This window comes from Misgurnus anguillicaudatus, chromosome 24 (genome assembly GCF_027580225.2).
Source record: "Misgurnus anguillicaudatus chromosome 24, ASM2758022v2, whole genome shotgun sequence".
Taxonomy (NCBI): Eukaryota; Metazoa; Chordata; class Actinopteri; order Cypriniformes; family Cobitidae; genus Misgurnus; species Misgurnus anguillicaudatus.
Window position 1 is genome coordinate 510,086 of NC_073360.2, and position 23,681 is coordinate 533,766.

General features: G+C 38.1%; 1 protein-coding gene across 2 annotated transcripts in view; it reads right to left on the minus strand.

Moving 5' to 3' along the window:
- panx1a (pannexin 1a) overlaps positions 1 to 23,681 on the minus strand; it is a 62,671-nt gene that overhangs the window by 20,962 nt on the left and 18,028 nt on the right. For both annotated transcript variants that reach the window (XM_055195566.2, XM_055195565.2), the window contains exon 3: positions 8,119 to 8,327. In XM_055195566.2, coding sequence (XP_055051541.2) covers positions 8,119 to 8,327 — 209 coding nt within the window. The remainder of the gene's footprint in view (positions 1 to 8,118; positions 8,328 to 23,681) is intronic.

Below are 23,681 nucleotides of genomic sequence, written 5' to 3' on the forward strand. Positions count from 1 at the left end.
TTAAAAAAATCCTCGTAACAATTTGCACGAACTTTTTTTAAGTAAAATTTACTGCTTTTTTATAAGTAAAACTTACCTACTAAAATCAAATAAAATGTACTTAAAATTGCATGATAAAACATATGTTAAATAATTAATTAAATGTTACTTAATTATTTTATTTAGAAGTTAGATTTATTTTAATCGTTTAGGTAAAGTCTATTATTTTATTTTTTTTTGAAAATTTAAGCATTGCTGTCCTAATAATATTAAATAAATCGTATTTTCTGTTTGTTATTTTCTTTAACATATTCCTAGAACCTAGTTATTTTTAGTGTTATAAATGGCATTATAACACAAAATTCATGACTGACAACAAGTCATTGAATAAACTTGATTCGGAACAGAAACGCACATAAACTGTGTTTCTGACATGCATTACCAGCACTGTGGAAAGAATTACAATACAATGTTCTGAACAGGGTTCATGTAAAGAAACACTGATCACCTGAACGGTGACTTCACAAAATTATTATTTACAACAAAACAACATCAATAATATAAGAGCTTAAACCTTTATGACATTTTGCTAACAAATATTTAAGTAGTTAAAGTTCTTATCAGTTCTTATTCTGTGATAAAGCTTAAAAAATAAAAATATTCAGCCGCAAAGAATTGTGGGTATTCCTTACAACATGTGCAAATAAATGTAACTAAAGTTTTTGATTAAAATTTACTTAATTATTTTAGGACTATGTGCAATGACTATAAAACAGTTAAATAATACAAGAAAATATCTAATAAGACTTACTATTCCCACACAGTTCATTTTTTACATGAATTAATTGTGTATTTATCATCATTTTACTTAGGAAAATCTAGTTCTCAATAAAGGTTAATATTATTATGTAGAAATTATGAGAGTTAATCTAATAAATATTACTACACCAAAAAGTTAGTTTTTTCAGTGTAGTGAAATGCTCTCTGACAACAAATGCAATGAGTTTGCAACCTTTTTCTCTGAGAAGATCAGTAATATCAGAATGACGATCAATACGGCCTCATATTGTACTGTGATTAGTCAGATATCATTGCAACAACCTCAGAAATTAGCCATTCTCTCAGAATTTGACATAATTGATATAAAAACCTTGGAAGAAACAGTACAACATCTTAAAGCATCAACTAGCAGCCTTGACACGCTCCCCACATCTTTTCTCAACTGCTTAGAAACTGACCTCTTAAAAATAGTAAATACCTCTCTGATCACAGGCAACTTTCCAGAGTCATTAAAAACAGCAGTTGTTAAGCCTCTCCTAAAAAAGAGTAACCTAGACAAAACCATACTTAGCAACTACAGACCAATCTCAAATCTTCCGTTTATAGGCAAGATCATTGAAAAGGTGGTTTTTAATCAGCTAAACAAATTCTTAAACTCAAATGGCTATCTGGACAATTTTCAATCTGGTTTCCGTCAGCATCACAGCACAGAGACAGTGCTCATAAAGATAATAAATGATATTCGCTTAAACTCTGATTCAGGTAAAATATCAGTGCTGGTGCTACTCGATCTTAGTGCTGCCTTTGACACAGTAGATCACACCATACTCTTACATAGACTGGAAAACTGGGTAGGGCTCTCTGGGATGGTCCTCAAATGGTTTAAAACATACCTAGAAGGAAGAGGTTACTATGTGAACATAGGTAACCATAAATCTGAGTGGACATCCATGACATGTGGAGTCCCACAGGGTTCAATTCTTGCACCCCTTATGTTTAATTTGTATATGCTCCCACTTGGTCAAATAGTGAAAAAGAACCAAATTGCTTACCACAGCTATGCAGATGACACCCAGATATACTTAGCCCTGTCACCCAATGACTACAGCCCCATTGACTCTCTAGGTAAATGGATTGATGAAATTAACTGTTGGATGCGTCAAAACTTCCTCCAGTTAAACAAAGACAAAACTGAAGTCATTGTATTTGGAAATAAAGATGAAACTCTTAAAGTTAACACATACCTTGACTCTAGGGGTCTAAAGACACAAAATAAAGTCAGAAATCTTGGTGTAATTTTAGAGTCTGACCTTAATTTCAGTAGTCACGTGAAAGCAATAAGCAAATCAGCGTACTACCATCTCAGAAATATTGCCAGAATTAGCTGTTTTGGGGACTTAGAGAAACTTGTTCATGCTTTCATCACCAGCAGGGTGGATTACTGCAATGGACTTCTTACTGGGATCCCCAAAAAGACCATTAGACAGCTGCAGCTCATACAAAACACTGCTGCCAGAATTCTGACCAGAACCAAAAAATCTGAGCACATCACTCCAGTCCTCAGGTCCTTACACTGGCTTCCTGTTACATTTAGAATAGACTTTAAAGTATTGTTACTCGTTTATAAATCACTTCATGGCTTAGGACCCAAATACATTTACAGAAATGCTAACTGAATATGAACCTAACAGATTACTCAGATCATTAGGATCCGTCAGTTAGAAATCCCAAGGGTTTACTCAAAACAAGGTGCATCAGCATTTAGTTATTATGCCACCTGTAGCTGGAATCAGCTTCCAGAAGAGATCAGATGTGCTTCAACAGTAAACACTGTTAAACACTGTTTTAAATCTAGATTAAAAACACATCTGTTTAACTCTACATTTACTGAATGAGCACTGTGCTGCTTCACACTGACTGCACTTTTAACTCAAGTCACTTTTACTTCTGTTTTATTCTTTTTAACATTTTAAAGTGTTTTTATTAAAATCACATTTATTTTCTTTAATTGTTATTCTAAATTCTCATGTATCTTTGTTTTTATTGTGATTTTATTGTGTATCTATTATTTTTACATTTTCTTTTTTCTCTTTTATATATTGTTTTTTCATTTCTATGTAAAGCACTTTGAATGACCTCTGTGTATGAAATGTGCTATACAAATAAACTTGCCTTGCCTATTGCTCTGTCACACATCTTTGCGGAGATCGTCTGATGATTACATACAGAACGTGCAGGGGTAACGTCAACACACTTTACAAGCGAGCGCATTAACAATGTAATGTATAGAAGAGGGTGCTAAGTTAAGCCAATGCCGGCTGACTCCCCGGTGTTGAAAAAACCCTAGGAGAAAAACCTCCCAACTTTTTTTTAAGCCTAGGAGGAAAAAAGTCCTAGGAGGGAAAAAACCCTTGGGAGATATAGATATATATATTGGTTAAAGAATTTGCATATCATAGAGTTTGTCCACTCAGGGTTATTATCGTAAACGAAAACTATCACGAAAACGTTAAAAATGGCTGAAAACGCTGACGCCAACCGCTTGCTTGGCAGTGTAACCTGACGCTTTTTGGTTGCTATGATACAGAATGTCCGCTTAACTAATCTGAAACTATTATATGCCTTTTCGGATAATCAACAAATAATATTATATATTAATATTTAGTCAACAAATGAAGAGTTTGGTTCCAAAACGCAATAAATCCATTTTGACAAATTTCGGTAAAAACGTGTTTTCTATACCAAGAAAGTGACAAGATGAAAACCACTATTTTCTGTTAAAAACTTTCACATAGCATCTTTAGGTTATAAAAACATAAAAAATTCAAATCCATAACTTGATTTTCAAAGATTTATTATAAAAACTAATTCTTTTTTCCACAAAATGCAATAAATCCATGACAGTTTTTTATTTCAAAATGCTATAAATCTATTAAATCAATGTATAAATGTGCATTCATCTTTTCCATTTTATATTTATTTAGTTGACTAGTGGTATACAATGATTAAAAAATAAACATTCATGGCATTAACCAAAACACTTACTTTGTAAGAACACAATGTTTTAGCATGAGAAGCTTGATACTGTCTGGAGAACAAGCAACCGAGTGCCTCTCGCGGAAATTATTAGCTGTTGATGGCTTACGTTTCTTTCCCGTCACAGAAAACCATCACAGGTTTGGCAATGCTATTAAAGTATTATTTTGTTTTGTTTGTTGATCACGAAGTACAAAGTAGATGAGGAAAACTAGGACTCGTGTACTCAGCGCGCCGCCATGTTTGTTTACATTGCGTGAATGGTCCACTGTAATATCAGAAATGGATTTATTGCGTTCTGTAAAAAAGGAGAAGTGGCGTTTGTCGCATTTTGGGAAAAAAGGGAGAAAAGATGACAGAATATCACGGCAGGTATTGGATTTTGCGTAAAATTAATTATTTACTTTTAACTACTGACCTGATATAATACTGATTTTGGCAGTAACTCATTTTTTTCAAAAATGGCGTTTATCGCGTTTTGGAACCAAACTCTTCAAATAGTTATATTATGTTAGTACAGCGATCTCTTCTGGTACAGAAATGGCACTCATAGACAGAACATTAAACTTTGCATTGATTTTCAGTTGTTGTGCACAGTTTGTACAAGTAGGATGTGCTGATTTACTCTAAATTATCTGGGTTATTTTTAACCCAATGCTGGGAAAATATTAGACAGACATATGTTGGTTTATAAAAAAACATATGCTGGGTTGTTTCAATGCAATGCTGGGTTGTTTTAACTCATGTTTGGGTTAACAACAACCCAGCATATGATTATTTACAACCAAACATGTATATTTATATATGTATATTATATTTACCCAAATAACACAACAGAATTTAGAGTGTTGGTTTGTGTGGTATTTGTCCCGTCCTTTGATAGTACTAAATAAACAAAACTTATTTTTTTAAATCCTCTTATTCTCATCGTAAATTCAACATTTCCAGATTTGGCAAGGTGTATGTACACAACCATGATATTATGCTAAAGACTAAAACTATACTAAAACTAAATAAAAACTTAAAGTAATGATTTTTGAAAAATAGAAACAAAATCAAAACTATTTATGCACCACTAAAAAGAACTAAAACTAAACTGAAATAAAATAACACATTACAAAACGAAATAAAAATAAAAACTATTTTTTTTTAAACTATAATAACCCTGCGTCCACTCTAAAGTACCATATCAAACAAAGCACATGGATTAAAGTTCTCTGTCGTTAGACGGATTTCCGTCAATTGCAAAATTATTAAATTCACTTTTCATAAAGATGACGTGTATTCACCTTTTTAACTGGGATGTGATCAAACCCTGGAGATGAGCAAAATCACGTTCCTCTCTCCACTGTAAGCGTTCTGTTATCACTACGCACCGGATCCACTTCGGGTTATCTGGCTGTAGCACGTAAGATGAGGAAAAACTTTATTTCAGCTAGCATGGACATACTTATAATGCAGGAAGGCTCCAATGTTTTGGATATCGATAAAGGTGTAAAAGACTAATGGAGATTTACTTGGTTTAGCGAAATGATGAAGATTGGCAAGCCTTTCAGTTCATGGGCTAAGAAAACCAAACAGCCAGGTAACTTACATGTCTTTGCACAGTATAGGTGTCCTGTATTTTGTGGGTAAATGATTAATCTTGTACGTGATTACTCGCGTCCCGTTTTTGACTGCTATGTTGATCTAACCAGTGGCTGATACAACGGGTTTGTTAAACTCGTGAGTACACTTTATGTGGCGCCACAAGAACCAAGGGGCAGATGACATCCAAATCCCGTGAGAGCATTTCGAGAAATCATAACAGAAGACTGCTTCCTAAATGCTCTCGCGGGACTTTGATGTCATCCACCTGTCGATTCTTGCAGTTGCATTTGCGCGAGGTCACAAAAACGTAACGTTTGTACATTTATTTAAGCACCACAGTTTAAAAACAAGTGATTTTAAGCCATTCAAACACAAACAATGGTCCTAAATGCATCCGCTGTTTCTGTATCAGAGGAAGGAGTACGCAAGCTGCGCATTTGCTTCTCATTGAGCTTGTGATTGTTTTTGCACTTTATTGGCCTTAAATATACATATGCGTCAAAAATCCAGTCTTTGCAAGTATCCTCATAAACACGACCATTTAGGTCTTAGGAGAAAGTAAACAGCAGAAAAAGAAAACAGCAGCCATATTTTGGATCCAGACTTTGCTCTTTTTAAAGGGAAGTTACCCAATTTCTGTCACTAATGTTAATCAAACAATTAATCTCTCACTGCTTTTGACTAAATCACTTTTATACCTTTAACGTTACTAAAATATATACATTATTGTTTATTATCCTTATTTCATCACTGACTGTTTATCTTCAGTGAGCGTGAGTTTTGTTATTGTGTAATATAATACATAAAGGGTCAGTTAAAGGAATATGACTTACAGAATAAGAATTGTTTTCACTTTAATCCATGACAAAACATCCAGTAGTTAACATTAATCCGGAGGTACGACCTAGCACGTCCGGTAATACCAAAGTTAAAGAGGCTGATGTTTTAATTTAAGGTTTATGTTCAATTGCACAAAAAAGCCCTGCAATTGATATTGCACTGTTAAACTTTTGGTAAATAATCTTCCTGAAGCACTTTATTTCCTTATCATATTACTGTAGGTCATTTTTGTTGATTGTTATGGCCATTATTTGAACAGTGAAAATACTGTATTAATAAAAGAGTTTTGAACTTTAATGTCACTAATGCTGATTATTCACTGATTCATTTAAATAGAAATATTTAATACTTTCAGAGCAAAAATTATGTATGCGATTAATTTAGATTGTTTATATGGGATGTAAACGGTATGTAAACGAATAAGGAGATTAAACGGGTATTTAATGCGTGTGATGGAGCAAGGCATGATGGCAGAATCTGACATTGTAGAGATTAATTGCCCATGGCCACATTTTTCAAAGTTCATGTCTCATTGAGAAACAACTGTAAAGCTTACACGTTCGTATGTAATCTGCGCAAACCAAAGATTTGTCTGTCTGCGTCGAAAACTTCAAACACATACAAGTAAATAATGGCAATTTTAAAAAGGTAATTATCAAGCTTTATGGCTTCTATATCAAATATCAATTTCTATTTTAACTCTTTCACCGCCATTGACGAGATCTTGTCAATTAAGAGAAAACACTTCCCCGCCAATGACAAGTATTTCCATCTTTACGCAATACCGCTATTATCCACCAGGTGGCGCCCTTCCGCAACTTTTTAAACCCGGAAGTATTGCCCTCTGGCAAGCGGCTGCATGTCCGTGTTTGTTTTAAAGATCGCTCTGAATGGGATCTATATGAAAAGTCCGTCACAAACATGGAATTATCTCTGCTTTTTGCTCAAAATGTGGTGTTTTTGCAGAAACCTACCCATATTCAAAAGCTGATTACAAAAGAACTACTCAGGTAGGATGAAACAGTTTTTTTGTTTGAAAGCAGAGGGTCTGTTCTTTCATTTGGAATATTGTATGTTTATATATCTGAAGAAGAACATTTTCTGGAAGGCATTAAACTTTGGTGAAAATCATGAAAAACGCTGGTGCTGGCTGGCAACTTTTTAAAAAAATGCTGGCGGTGAAAGAGTTAGGTGCAGTGATGAATCCGTGTTTTCTATTATTCCGAAATTCTATCTTTCCTGCCACAGTTTTGTAACAAACCTAAGAAACTTAACATTGTGTTTGTGCCACTGCTTTAGCATCTGTCAATCAAACAAAAGAGAAATCCAAATATAACTTATATTATACTTATTATACGTTAATCAAACCACATGATTTAATTACATACCTTAGTTTGTTCATAATAATTATTAACAATGATTCATAATTATTATTATTATTATTATTATTATTATAAAGAGCTGAAGTAAAAGTGCTACGAAGTTATTTAAAATGTTTTTTTGCTCTCCATTCTTTTTATTTTTATGCCTATTCATTGGCAATTTTGCAAACACGATTTTAAGATAAAGATGTATTGTGTAGTTCACACATTTAAACAATACTGAACTCTTAATTGTATTACATTACATTGTTTAAACCCAAAAACCTTTTTTTTTTTAATTCTTCATTAACAATGAATATTCAATTATTTGTAAAGTAAAAGTAGTAAAATCTAAGTTGTTTTAATGTAGCTACCTACTTTTTAATCGTAACTAGTAGTGTAGCTAACTACTTTTTCAGATAGGTAGCTTGGCTGTAGTTTTAACTACTTTTACTGATAAGTAGCTTGTAGCTTATCTAACTAGAGTTTCAAAGCTGGCATTTACTCTATTGTGTGAATGTTTGCTTCCTACCTGTGAGATTCTACGCGAGCGGACTCTGAATCCGGTACTTCTGCAGTGTGAAGCCGCTTAGCCAGTATGATTGCTTTGTTGTAAGAGCGGTCCAGTTCTTCCATTATAAAGGTTAAATCAGAAGATAGTACAGGAGCTCCCGTAAACCTCCAAAACAAAGCTGGCACGTACGCTGATACTGCCACCAGCAACAGGACATATGGAAAAAACTGCAGAGAAAAAAAAAGGTTTTTATATTATCTTGCATTTGATGAAGCAGAATTTGAAGGGACATTATAGTTGGATGCAGTGAATAAACGGCTCCAGGTTCAGCTTCAGAACGGCGCTTCTTAGTATTCATCTGACAAATCTCCACTCTTTCCCTAACAAAACAGACAAACTTCAAACACATACACAAACTCTGCTGCATTGTGCTTTTCGGAGACCTGGTTGAGCGAAGCAATACCTGACAGCATGTTGCATTTACCCTTAAAGCTGGTCAGAGTGGATCAATTCTTGGAATTATCAGGAAAAACAAGAGATGGCAGGACATCAACGACAGACATAACACCATAAAGAAAGATGTGCTGCCCTGATTTAGATGCGCTCTTCATTAACTGCAGCCTTTTAACTTCCCACACAAGTTTTCCACATTTATTCTAGTGAGTGTTTACATTACTGCACAAGTGTGCGTGAGGGCTGCGCTGCAACACCTGGACTACCTTATTATTATTATCCTCAGAGACTTTAATAAAGCAAATCTCACCCATGTACTGCCAACATTTCAACAACACATTACATGTGAGAAGGAAGTCACTTCAATCTGACAGGAGACAGGAGTAAGATTGCATCATCATACAACAAACTTAATGGAAAGAACCAAGGCGGCTGTTTGCATGGTGAAAGTCACGATGAGAAGACCGAGATGTCTGGAAAATGTTCAGGAATAAGACACAGTCGATGCATTTTAAGACTAAACTAAAGACATATCTCTTTAACCTAATTTGTCTAGTACATGTACTTATCCCACAATAGCTAGCTTGTCCGCAACAAAGCATTCACATAAATCGTCTGGGTATACTCATGCCACAATAGTTAGCTTGTCCGGAACGAGCAGATATTTAACCATGATAATGTGTGACACTTGCATTACACTCGACCGGCCCCTATTTGGTTTCTCTTTACCCGTCTCGTCCTCGAACCTAAGGACACGGAGCCTAAAAGACCAAGATCATGCTGCCGTGAAGCTCATCACACAACTGATCTACTGGCCTTCCTTCAACATGATGCCCAGTCGATGTATGACCAACGACTACCCACCGCCTCCTGTTAAATCTACATGTATTCACACATATATAAACTTTCAATTCACATAAAATTTGAGAATATAGTGTATATAGTATATCCTCTTTAGCGGGGGTTCTCAACCTTTTACAAGCTGGGCCCCCCCAAAGCAGGTTAATTGCAATTGGGGCCCCCCACACCACCAGATGGATGGATGGATGGATGCACGGACGCAGGGTCCGAAATTAACACCCGCCAAGCGCCAAATGCGGGTAGATTTTCCGTTTGGCGACTAAATTCAAAAGGCTACCCGCCACACTGGCGGGTGATTTTCATACCAAAATAATAATGCAACATAATGTGTTTGCCAGTAACTAATCTGGGAATGAGGTGAGCTAGCCACAGAACGTCTCTACGCTCCAAGTCTCGCACTAGAGACGGTTTGTTTCTAGCTACTGCAGGTAACTTGCAGTCTGCAGCTATCTGCTGCATATTAGCTATCAAAATGCATCCCCGCCCTGCCCGTCGGGCTATCTTGACTTATAGGGAGGAAACAATATATTTAAATGCTTATGCATTCTTTCACAGATTTGGATGGGTAATAATGGTGTAGGAAATTCAGGCATTTGGGTATTTAAATTACGTTTGAGCGCGCGCTCGAGTTTTACTTTCACTTTCGCGCGAAAAGTCGCAGTACAAGAAGCAATCCGTCATGATTTGTCATGAATTCGTTGCGCAAATCCTCCAACTTCGTCCTGTCAGTCATTACTATCCTCACGTAAGAAAATTAAATCTCTCGCAGCAAACTTTAAAGTGATATAGATTGTATGGGCAGTGAAGAGAGTGACTTTGTGCAGAATCTCTCTTAAAGCGACAGTAGCCCCTGTTTTTCTGATCGAAAAAATTATCCTATCTGTAACTGGATGATCCAAACTGTGGGTTTTGTGACCCACTAAACCACTTTTAAATGGTGAGTATATCTGGTGTGGGGATGAGCAGGAAAAGTTGGTTTACATGGAAATCTAATCTTTTTGTTTGTTAAAAAAAACAACAGCATCAAAACAACAAGAATAGCAGATTAAACATTGTGGTTAGATGCCCTTTTGGCTTCGTATTGGCAAAATTTGGCCTGTGGTAAAACTAATTGAATAAGCCTGTGCTATGCCCACAAAGTCAAGTGGCATTTTCTTATCTGTGACTTCAGTTAATATTTCAGATTCAGAATCTGAAGTTTATAGATATTTCACTTCGGTTAGAAGAAAAATTTGTACTGATGATTGATATGTACTTAAATTTGATATGTGTTATTTGTGTTTTGATAGATGTTTTGTCTTAATATTCTACATTAAAAGTACTGTATTTTTTATTCGGGCTACTTGCATTCATTTCGGGCTACCAAAAACTGAAGAGTGTCTGCCCAAAGGGCTACCAGGGATTTAGAAATTTTGCGAGCCCTGCAATGAATACAGCAAATTAAATTAATGTACATGTGACAAAAATAAGGCTGTTTATTATTCTGGCCGGTAAAAAAAGTGTTTGGCTGGTGGATTTTTTCATCTAGCAGTCCCCGTGGCAGGTGAGCCAAAAAGTTAATTTCGGACCCTGGACGGACGGACAGGGCTTCATACTGTTGTTTGCCAGCACCTCGGCACACACGACACACTGAGGTCTCATATCAGCCGTGACTGTAAACCCAAACTCCAGTATGCTTCATCGGTTGGCTTGTTGGTCCTCACAAGAAATTTGTCCATTTTTGTTATGTGTTTTCAATATTAAAGTTTTGGCAATATGTAAGTGTTTGTGTGTGTGGCTATGTTGAGAGACGTATCGGGGGACAGGGGCTAATCAGTTGGCACAATCTTTAATAAAACCAACAAAATAATTATTAATAAAGATTTTATTTTAATACATAACGATTGTAGTCCTTTGTGTGTGTGTGTGTGTGTGTGTGTGTGTGTGAGTGTGTGTGTGTGAGTGTGTGTGTGTGTGTGTGTGTGTGTGTGTGCGTGCGTGCGTGCCTTAGTCGGGTGGGTGGTTTTTAGTTTGGGTTTTAAGTGTAGCCACTGCCTAGCAGTTTAAAAAAATACTGGCTAGGTCTGAGATTTAATCTAATCTTAAAAAAATGTGGGATTAGTCTTTAAAAAGACTGTTGGGGTTTTGTTGTAAAGGCCTATGTAAATCGAGATGCATGATAACAGACTAGCGCGAGCTGGCACAAGCGAACTTGTAGTGACTAGAGTGAATGGAGAGCTATGTCGTGAGTCAATTTAAATGCAGTGATTTCTTTTTGTGTGAGAAAAAGTGAACAAACATTTACACCCCGCTTTGTAAACCAGGACGGGAACGGTTCATTTGCAGCCTGGACGCAGAGGGGTGTGTGTCTCCTCTCTGCTTTGACTGCAGCGCGAGGCTACGCGGCCGCCTGTGAGTCTGTGAGTTTTGGACGGGAGGGGCTCACGGCAGCACTCGCTGCTTGTTGAGCACAGTAGGTCAACAGGAGGGATTTGTGCTTTCGAGTCTTCAAACACCAAGAGAGTCGCTGGATTTGTCGCTTTTGATAAAAAAAGTTATGTTTGTGTTATAATCAGTGCTTGAAATGGGGGAAAAAGGTGGCGGTACTCTCTTTGCATTGGCAAATCATGACATTTTTACAGGGAAAAACAAAACTTGGAGATATTGCTGTTACAACAACAATTTATTGTTATTTATTAACAATATAAATGTATTTAAACATGTTTGTGTGTGCGTGGCTGTGTGCGTGCGTGCGTGTGAGTATTTCGTTACAAAGACAACTAAACATTTTCTTTTTAGAAGTTGGTAATTAATAAACTTAATAGTCTTGAAGTTTGTTAAGATGGTGTACAACAATTGCATCTAGATATTAAACAACCAAGAAAACAGCCCTGATCTTGTCTTTTCAGTCATATTTCGATATGGTTACAAGACAGCAAAAATAGTAAATAACTTAAAGCAACACTAAAGAGTTTTTGCTCTTTGCTCCCCCTACAGGTTAGAAGCGTAATTGTCCATTACCACTGTCGTAAATACTGCAGCATAGCTGGCTCTGATTGGATTGTAGGTCTCACAGCAACACTCAATCATGGTTTGAATGATTCAGTGATTTGAAAGAATCGGTTGAGTCAAAGATTCAATGACCCATTCACAAACATCTGTGGCCCTGTCCCAAATGGCGCACTTCATGTGGACTTTCGGTCTCGTGGCCTTAAATTGCGTGTGCTCGCTTAGTCCACGAGTCCGTAGGGTGTCCCATCTGTCATTTTTACGCTTTGAAGTGTGCTCATCAGCACCCCCTTTGCACCCTTGATGCGTTCTTTGGCAAAGCCCGCACTGCAGCAGGCTTCGCGCACTTTACCAACCCAGAAGTCCTTGCGAAAGAGCAATCAGACCAATCAGACGATGGAAGGGAGGAGTTCACACTGACGGGCAACTTCTCTACCTATTTCCGGTGTGACGCTCGAGTCTGTCCCAAAATACGACTACGTTGCACCCACGTGGACTCGCATTAAGGGTCCCTAAAGTCTGGACTACGTGACATCAAAGTGTCATCAAAGTGTGGACTCTGAGGAGGACCACAAGTCCGGAGTGTGCCATTTGGGACAGGACCTGTCTCATTCTTGATGAATCGGCCGTTTGAAAGAATAGCTTGAATTAACGACTCAATACCTCACTTAATAAAACCGCTTATGTATTTCCACGCTCACTATCAACAAACCAGTCCACACACATTTTAATTTTTTTTCAGGAGTTATGTATATACCAAATGATAACTTTTGATGACAGTAGTTTAGTGATAAAAAAATTTAACAAAATTGTTTTTTTCAGATTTTATTTTTTCTCCCATCCTGTAGTCACCGTGCCCCACTGGTTGATAACCACTGCTCTATAGAATCAGCAGTCTTTCTCTCTTTCAATGTTTTTTTTCATAAGACTTTTTTCCTCCCGTGGCAGCAGGGACTAAAGCCTACAGCGAACACCCGGTTTGGACTACAGCCCCCTACTTCCCAGTTGAATAACATCAATATAAGAGTGTTTGAGTAAACTCCGCCCACAGGAATACATCATTCGCCAGCTAAGCTCAAACGACTCTGGCTAAGCTAATTTGCTGTCGAATCAAAACACACTAAACAAGCTACACAACCAGAACTCGTTACGTATTTCTGAAGAAGGGACTTCACTGAATAAGGAAGACATCAGCCCATTTTTAGGACAGTGAAAACAGCACTATAGATAAGTAAATTGTGTGAAAAATAATGAATTTTTTTAGATGTGAAACATGAACACATGTTATATTGCGCACTGTAAACACAATCAAAGCTTCAAAAACAGAGGAAGAATGGCTCCTCATTGCATTTACAAATAATGTTTTTTAAACTGTCATATGTATTAAAAAGCAACAATATATGTTCAATTAATAAAAGCAGCATAGATATTTACTTGGCACTACAATCATGATAAATTAAAAGTATAGCAAGGTTTTGGGTGGATCATCAAGACTATTGGTCTTCCTTGTTGTCAATCATTCTGGTGATATGTTTACATAAGGCCGTCATACGTGCTCGTCCCTAGGTTCGCTTTCTGCACATGCACACTTTCAGGTGTATATGTGTGGTGGGCTACGGTTTCAACCATTCATTAAAGCTTGCGTTCTCATTGTGTTTTTTCAAACACGTAAGCTATGATTAGCGATGCTAGCCCTGGCACAAGTCACGAACCGCACAGACACTGTAAACATCTCAATGTATGAGCCATGCCGACAGTAGTCTCAGCCTCAGACGTCATGCCCACAGAATGTTGGCTAAACATCTGATGTTTATCGTACAATAAAAGTAAATAAAAGTTCTTCACTAAAAGAATGATCGTATTTTTAATCGTGATCAAAAGTTTGAGCAAAACAATCGTGATCATCATTAGGGGTCAAGCCCCGAAGGGGCGTAGAACCCTATTGTTATTGTTAGTTTTCTTATTATTAGGGGTCAAGCCACGAAGTGGCGTAGACACCTATTGTTATTGTTAGTTTTCTTATTATTATTATGTTTCCTCTTCCGCCATTGAAGTCAATGGCAGCCCATAGAACCGTATGTAGGAAAGTTATGAAATTTGGCACACATGTAGAGGACAGTCTCAGAAGTTACTATAGCAACATTGGTGTGTCTGACTCAAACCCTCTAGCGCCACCAACAGTCAAAAAATCCACTTATGTTCATGCTCATAACTTCTGACCCGTGAGTCCTAGAAACTAAATTCCTGTTTCCTCTGAATCCTTTGCTCATGATGATTCAATTGCACACGTTGATATCATTTGTGTCATGCAAATCTTTCCTCCATTTTGAATTTTCCGTAAAACCTACTTTTTCGAACTCCTCCTAGAGCGTCCGTCCGATTTGCATGTCCTTTGGTATGTAGCATCTAGAGACACCCCAGACAAAAAGTTATCAAAAGCTTTTTGATAGACCAATGCGTTCTTGTATAAATTGACAACATATATGGCGGCGAGCACGCCAAAACGGACGTGAGGCCATATCTTCGCAAAACTTCATTGTATCGACACGAAACTTGGTATATGTCATTACAGTCATGACCTGAGGGTGCCTGCAACATTTCGTCACAGCGCCACCTAGTGGTCACGAGATTCGAAAAATGCCTATTTTCGCTTATAACTACTTCAAACTTGAGTCTAAAATCATGAAGGTGGTCTTGTTAGATTCCTTGAGGCATGCCGAGTCAAACGATATCAAACGGTTTTCGGTTGGCCATTTTGGGTGTCGGCCATTTTGAATTTTCCCATTAAGTTCAGTATTTCACAAACAGAATGGCGTATCGCTACGAAATTTGGCATGGTTCATCAGAGACATGTTCTGAGCGCACCTATAAATCTTTAGGACGGCGCCACCTAGTGGTCAGGATATGTAAAGAAATTGTTTAAAATCTTTATATCATTTGATTATATTGCCACACTGACATGAGATTTCACTCTATTGATTCCTTGGCTCGTGCTGAGTCCGACTGTACCAAATATGTCTGAGTCAAACCTACTTCCTGTCGGCCATTTTGAATTATATTGAACACCTACTTTTTCGAACTCCTCCTAGAGCGCGCGTTTGATTGGCTTGATTTTTGGTAGGCATCATCTAGAGACACTCCAAACAAAAAGTTATCAAAAGCTTTTCGGTAGACCTATCCGTTGTCGTATAACGCATCAAAGAATGCAAGGGCGAGCACCCCAAAATGTGTTTGAGCCTGTATCTTCGCAAAACTTTTGCGTATTGATATGAGACTTGGTATATGTCATAACAGTGATGATGTAAGGGTGCATGCACCGTTTCGTCACAGCGCCCCCTAGTGGTCACGAGATATGAAAATTGACTATTTTTGCTTATAACTACTGCAAGCATGTGTGTAAAATTATGAGAGTGGTTTTGTTATATTTCCTGAAGCATGTCGAGTCAAATGATACCAAATGGTTTTCGGTCGGCCATTTTGGGTGTCGGCCATTTTGATTTTTTCTTTAAGTCAAGTATTTCATAAACGCAACTGCGTATTGTTATTAAACTTGGTATGGTTCATCAGCAACATGTTCTGAAAGCACTTGTAAACTTTTTGGTGCCCCCTAGTGGTCAAAACGATTTGAGGCTATATCTCTGCATCTCTTTATCGTATTTACACCAAATTTGGTGGGTGTCATCACAATCAAGACCTGAGTCACAATCTATTGTTTTGGTCAGTGCCCCCTAGTGGTCAAGTCATTTAAGGCTATATCTCCGTATAGCTTTATCGTATTTACACTAAATTTGGTATGTGTCATCACAGTCATGACCTGAGGCACCATCTATTGTTTCAGCACAGTGCCACCTAGTGGTCTCAAGATACAAAACAAATTATATTTTTTTCCTAAAACTAATGCAAACTTAGATCTTAAATCATGACAGTCATCACGTATGAATAATTTTTTGCCATGTTTGGCTTGACCCCGGTATCGCTGCTTGCAGCTATATTTATTATTAGGGGTCAAGCCCCGAAGGGGCGTAGAACCCTATTGTTATTGTTAGTTTTCTTATTATTATTTTTCTTCCTCGTTCTTCCGCCGAAAGTCAATGGCAGCCCATAGAACCGTACGTAGGAAAGTTATGTAATTTGGCACACATGTAGAGGACAGTCTCAGAAGTTACTATAGCAACATTGGTGTGTCTGACTCAAACCCTCTAGCGCCACCAACAGTCCGAAAATCCACTAATGTTCATGCTCACAACTTCTGACCCGTGAGACCTAGAAACTAAATTCTTGTTTCCTCTGAATCCTTTGCTCATGATGATTCAATTGCACACATTGATGTCATTTGTGCCATGCACATCTTTCCGCCATTTTGAATTTTTCGTAAAACCTACTTTTTCGAACTCCTCCTAGACCGTTTGTCCGATTTGCATGTCCTTTGGTATGTAGCATCTAGAGACACCCCAGACAAAAAGTTATCAAAAGCTTTTTGATAGACCAATGCGTTCTCGTATAAATTGACAACATATATGGCGGCGAGCACGCCAAAACGGACGTGAGACCGTATCTTCGCAAAACTTTATTGTATCGACACGAAACTTGGTATATGTCATAACAGTCATGACCTGAGGGTGCCTGCAACGTTTCGTCACAGCGCCACCTAGTGGTCACGAGATTCGAAAAATGCCTATTTTCGCTTATAACTACTTCAAACTTGAGTCTAAAATCATGAAGGTGGTCTTGTTAGATTCCTTGAGGCATGCCGAGTCAAACGATACCAAACCGTTTTCGGTCGGCCATTTTGGGTGTCGGCCATTTTGAATTTTCTCATTAAGTTCAGTATTTCACAAACCGAATGGCGTATTGCTACGAAATTTGGCATGGTTCATCGGTGACATGTTCTGAGCGCACCTATAAATCTTTAGGACGGCGCCACCTAGTGGTCAGGATATGTAAATAAATTGTTTAAAATCTTTATATCATTTGATTAAATTGCCACTATGACATAAGACTTCACTCTATTGATTCCTTGGCTCATGCTGAGTCCGACGGTATCAAATATGTCTGAGTCAAACCTACTTCCTGTCGGCCATTTTGAATTATATTGAACACCTACTTTTTCGAACTCCTCCTAGAGCGCTCGTGTGATTGGCTTGATTTTTGGTATGCATCATCTAGAGACACTCTAGACAAAAAGTTATCAAAAGATTTTTGGTAGACCAATCCGTTGTCGTATAACGCATCAAAGAATGCGAGGGCGAGCACGCCAAAATGTGTTTGAGCCTGTATCTTCGCAAAACTTTTGCGTATTAATATGAGACTTGGTATATGTCATAACAGTGATGACCTGAGGGTGCATGCACCATTTCGTCACACTGCCCCCTACTGGTCACGAGATATAAAAAATGTCTATTTTTGCTTATAACTACTGCAAATTTGAATGTAAAATTATGAGACTGGTCTTGTTAGATTTCGTGAGGCATGGCGAGTCAAACGATACCAAATGGTTTTTGGTCGGCCATTTTGTGTGTCGGCCATTTTGAATTTTTCTTTAAGTTCAAGTATTTCAGAAACGCAACTGTGTATTGTTATGAAACTTGGTATGGTTCATTACCTACATGTTCTGGGAGGACTTGTACACTTTTCGGTGCCCCCTAGTGGTCAAGAGATTTGAAGCTATATCTCTGCATCTCTTTATCGTATTTACACCAAATTTGGTGGGTGTCATCACAATCAAGACCTGAGTCACAATTTATTTTCTGGTCAGTGCCCCCTAGTGGTCAAGTCATTTAAGGCTATATCTCTGCATCTCTTTATTGTATTTACACCAAATTTGGTGGGTGTCATCACAATCAAGACCTGAGTCACAATTTATTGTTTGGTTAGTGCCCCCTAGTGGTCAAGTCATTTAAGGCTATATCTCTGCATCTCTTTATTGTATTTACACTAAATTTGGTGGGTGTCATCACAATCAAGACCTGAGTCACAATTTATTGTTTGGTTAGTGCCCCCTAGTGGTCAAGTCATTTAAGGCTATATCTCTGTATTGCTTTATCGTATTTACACTAAATTTGGTATGTGTCATCACAGTCATGACCTGAGGCACCATCTATTGTTTCTGCACCGCGCCACCTAGTGGTCTCAAGATACAAAAAATTGAAATTTTTTTCATAAAACTAATGCAAACTTAGATCTTAAATCATGACAGTCATCACGTATGAATCATTTTTTGCCATGTTTGGCTTGACCCCGGTATCGCTGCTTGCAGCTATATTTATTATTATTATTAGGGGTCAAGCCCCGAAGGGGCGTAGAACCCTATTGTTATTGTTAGTTTTCTTATTATTATTATTATTATTATTATTATTATTGTTATTCTTGTTCCTCGTTCTTCCACCCAAAAGTCAATGGCAGCCCATAGAACCGTACATAGGAAAGTTATGAAATTTGGCACACATGTAGAGGACAGTCACAGAAGTTACTATAGCACCATTGGTGTGTCTGACTCAAACCCTCTAGCGCCACCAACAGTCCAAAAATCCACTTATGTTCATGCTCACAACTTGTGACCCGTGAGTCCTAGAAAATAAATTCTTGTTTCCTCTGAATCCTTGGCTCATGATGATTCAATTGCACACATTGATGTCATTTGTGTCATGCACATCTTTCCGCCATTTTGAATTTTCCGTAAAACCTACTTTTTCGAACTCCTCCTAGACCGTCCGTCCGTTTTGCATGTCCTTTGGTATGTAGCATCTAGAGACACCCCAGACAAAAAGTTATCAAAAGCTTTTTGATAGACCAATGCGTTCTCGTATAAATTCACAACATATATGGCGGCGAGCCCGCCAAAACGGACGTGTGGCCGTATCTTCGCAAAACTTTATTGTATCGACACGAAACTTGGTATATGTCATTACAGTCATGACCTGAGGGTGCCTGCAACGTTTCGTCACAGCGCCACCTAGTGGTCACGAGATTCGAAAAATGCTTATTTTCGCTTATAACTACTTCAAACTTGAGTCTAAAATCATGAAGGTGGTCTTGTAAGATTCCTTGAGGCATGCCGAGTCAAACGATACCAAACGGTTTTCGGTCGGCCATTTTGGGTGTCGGCCATTTTGAATTTTCTCATTAAGTTCAGTATTTCACAAACAGAATGGCGTATCGCTACGAAATTTGGCATGGTTCATCAGTGACATGTTCTGAGCTCACCTATAAATCTTTAGGACAGCGCCACCTAGTGGTCAGGATATGTAAATAAATTGTTTAAAATCTTTATATCATTTGATTAAATTGCCACTATGACATAAGACTTCACTCTATTGATTCCTTGGCTCATGCTGAGTCCAACTGTACCAAATATATCTGAGTCAAACCTACTTCCTGTCGGCCATTTTGAATTATATTGAACACCTACTTTTTCGAACTCCTCCTGGAGCGCTCGTCTGATTGGCTTGATTTTTGGTATGCATCTTCTAGAGACACTCTAGACAAAAAGTTATCAAAAGCTTTTCGGTAGACCTATCCGTTGTCGTATAACGCATCAAAGAATGCGAGGGCGAGCACGCCAAAATGTGTTTGAGCCTGTATCTTCGCAAAACTTTTGCGTATTAATATGAGACTTGGTATATGTCATAACAGTGATGACCTGAGGGTGCATGCACCATTTCGTCACACTGCCCCCTACTGGTCATGAGATATTAAACATTTCTAATTTTGCTTATAACTACTGCAAACTTGAATGTAAAATTATGAGACTGGTCTTGTTAGATTTCGTGAGGCATGCCGAGTCAAACGATACCAAATGGTTTTTGGTCGGCCATTTTGTGTGTCGGCCATTTTGAATTTTTTCTTTAAGTTCAAGTATTTCAGAAACGCAATTGCGTATTGTTATGAAACTTGGTATGGTTCATCAGCAACATGTTCCGGGAGGACTTGTAAACTTTTCGGCGCCCCCTAGTGGTCAAGAGATTTGAAGCTATATCTCTGCATCTCTTTATCGCATTTACACCAAATTTGGTGGGTGTCATCACAATCATGACCTGAGTCACCATCTATTGTTTTGGTCAGTGCCCCCTAGTGGTCAAGTCATTTTAGGCTATATCTCCGTATCGCTTTATCGTATTTACACTAAATTTGGTATGTGTCATCACAGTCATGGCCTGAGGCACCATCTCTTGTTTCGGCACAGTGCCTCCTAGTGGTCACAAGATACAAAAAATTGCTATTTTTTCCTAAAACTAATGCAAACTTAGATCTTAAATCATGACAGTCATCACGTATGAATTATTTTTGCCATGTTTGGCTTGACCCCGGTATCGCTGCTTGCAGCTATATTTATTAGGGGTCAAGCCCCGAAGGGGCGTAGAACCCTATTGTTATTGTTAGTTTTCTTATTATTATTATGTTTTCTCTTCCGCCATTGAAGTCAATGGCAGCCCATAGAACCGTACGTAGGAAAGTTATGAAATTTGGCACACATGTAGAGGACAGTCTCAGAAGTTACTATAGCAACATTGGTGTGTCTGACTCAAACCCTCTAGCGCCACCAACAGTCCAAAAATCCACTTATGTTCATGCTCATAACTTCTGACCCGTGAGTCCTAGAAACTAGATTCTTGTTTCCTCTGAATCATTTGCTCATGATGATTCAAATGCACACATTGATGCCATTTGTGTCATGCAAATCTTTCCGCCATTTTGAATTTTCCGTAAAACCTACTTTTTCGAACTCCTCCTAGAGCGTTCGTCCGATTTGCATGTCCTTTGGTATATAGCATCTAGAGACACCCCAGACAAAAAGTTATCAAAAGCTTTTTGATAGATCAATGCGTTCTCGTATACAGTAACAACATACAAGGCGGCGAGCACGCAAAAACGGACGTGAGGCCGTATCTTCGCAAAACTTTAATGTATCGACACGAAACTTGGTATATGTCATTACAGTCATGAACTGAGGGTGCCTGCAACGTTTCGTCACAGCGCCACCTAGTGGTCACGAGATTCGAAAAATGCCTATTTTTGCTTATAACTACTTCAAACTTGAGTCTAAAATCATGAAGGTGGTCTTGTTAGATTCCTTGAGGCATGCCGAGTCAAACGATACCAAACGGTTTTCGGTCGGCCATTTTGGGTGTCGGCCATTTTGAATTTTCTCATTAAGTTCAGTATTTCACAAAGAGAATGGCGTATCGCTACGAAATTTGGCATGGTTCATCAGTGACATGTTCTGAGCGCACCTATAAATCTTTAAGACAGCGCCACCTAGTGGTCAGGATATGTAAATAAATTGTTTAAAATCTTTATTTCATTTGATTAAATTGCCACTATGACATAAGAATTCACTTTATTGATTCCTGGGCTCATGCTGAGTCCGACTGTACCAAATATGTCTGAGTCAAACCTACTTCCTGTCGGCCATTTTGAATTATATTGAACACCTACTTTTTCGAACTCCTCCTAGAGCGCTCGTGTGATTGGCTTGATTTTTGGTATGCATCGTCTAGAGACACTCTAGACAAAAAGTTATCAAAAGCTTTTCGGTAGACCTATCCGTTGTCGTATAACGCATCAAAGAATGCGAGGGCGAGCACGCCAATATGTGTTTGAGCCTGTATCTTCGCAAAACTTTTAGGTATTAATATGAGACTTGGTATATGTCATAATAGTGATGACCTGAGGGTGCATGCACCATTTCGTCACACTGCCCCCTACTGGTCACAAGATATAAAAAATGTCTATTTTCGTTTATAACTACTGCAAACTTGAATGTACAATTATGAGACTGGTCTTGTTAGATTTCTTGAGGCATGCCGAGTCAAACGATACCAAATGGTTTTTGGTCGGCCATTTTGTGTGTCGGCCATTTTGAATTTTTTCTTTAAGTTCAAGTATTTCAGAAACGCAATTGCGTATTGTTATGAAACTTGGTATGGTTCATCAGCAACATGTTCTGGGAGGACTTGTAAACTTTTCGGTGCCCCCTAGTGGTCAAGAGATTTGAAGCTATATCTCTGCATCTCTTTATCGTATTTACACCAAATTTGGTGGGTGTCATCACAATCAAGACCTGAATCACAATTTATTTTTTGGTCAGTGCCCCCTAGTGGTCAAGTCATTTAAGGCTATATCTCTGCATCTCTTTATTGTATTTACACCAAATTTGGTGGGTGTCATCACAATCAAGACCTGAGTCACAATTTATTGTTTGGTTAGTGCCCCCTAGTGGTCAAGTCATTTAAGGCTATATCTCTGTATTGCTTTATCGTATTTACACTAAATTGAGTATGTGTCATCACAGTCATGACCTGAGGCACCATCTATTGTTTCGGCTCCGCCCCACCTAGTGGTCTCAAGATACAAAAAAATTGCTATTTTTTCATAAAAATATTTCAAACTTAGATGTGAAATCATGACAGTCATCACGTATGAATCATTTTTTGCCATGTTTGGCTTGACCCCGGTATCGCTGCTTGCAGCTATATTTATTATTATTGTTATTCTTGTTCCTCGTTCTTCCACCCAAAAGTCAATGGCAGCCCATAGAACCGTACATAGGAAAGTTATGAAATTTGGCACACATGTAGAGGACAGTCTCAGAAGTTACTATAGCAACATTGGTGTGTCTGACTCAAACCCTCTAGCGCCACCAACAGTCCAAAAATCCACTTATGTTCATGCTCATAACGTCTGACCCGCGAGTCCTAGAAACTAAATTCTTGTTTCCTCTGAATCCTTTGCTCATGTTGATTCAAATGCACACATTGATGTCAATTCTGTCATGCAAATCTTTCCGCCATTTTGAATTTTCCGTAAAACCTACTTTTGCGAACTCCTCCTACAGCGTTCGTCTGATTTTCATGTCCTTTGGTATATAGCATCTAGAGACACCCCAGACAAAAAGTTATCAAAAGCTTTTTGATAGACCAATGCGTTCTCATATAAATTGACAACATATATGGCGGCGAGCACGCCAAAACGGACGTGAGGCCGTATCTTCGCAAAACTTTTGTGTATCGACACGAAACTTGGTATATGTCATAACAGTCATGACCTAAGAGTGCCTGCAACGTTTCGTCACAGCGCCACCTAGTGGTCACGAGATTCGAAAAATGCCTATTTTCGCTTATAACTACTTCAAACTTGAGTCTAAAATCATGAAGGAGGTCTTGTTAGATTCCTTGAGGCATGCCGAGTTAAACGATACCAAACCGTTTTTGGTTGGCCATTTTGGTTGTCGGCCATTTTGAATTTTCTCATTAAGTTCAATATTTCACAAACAGAATGGC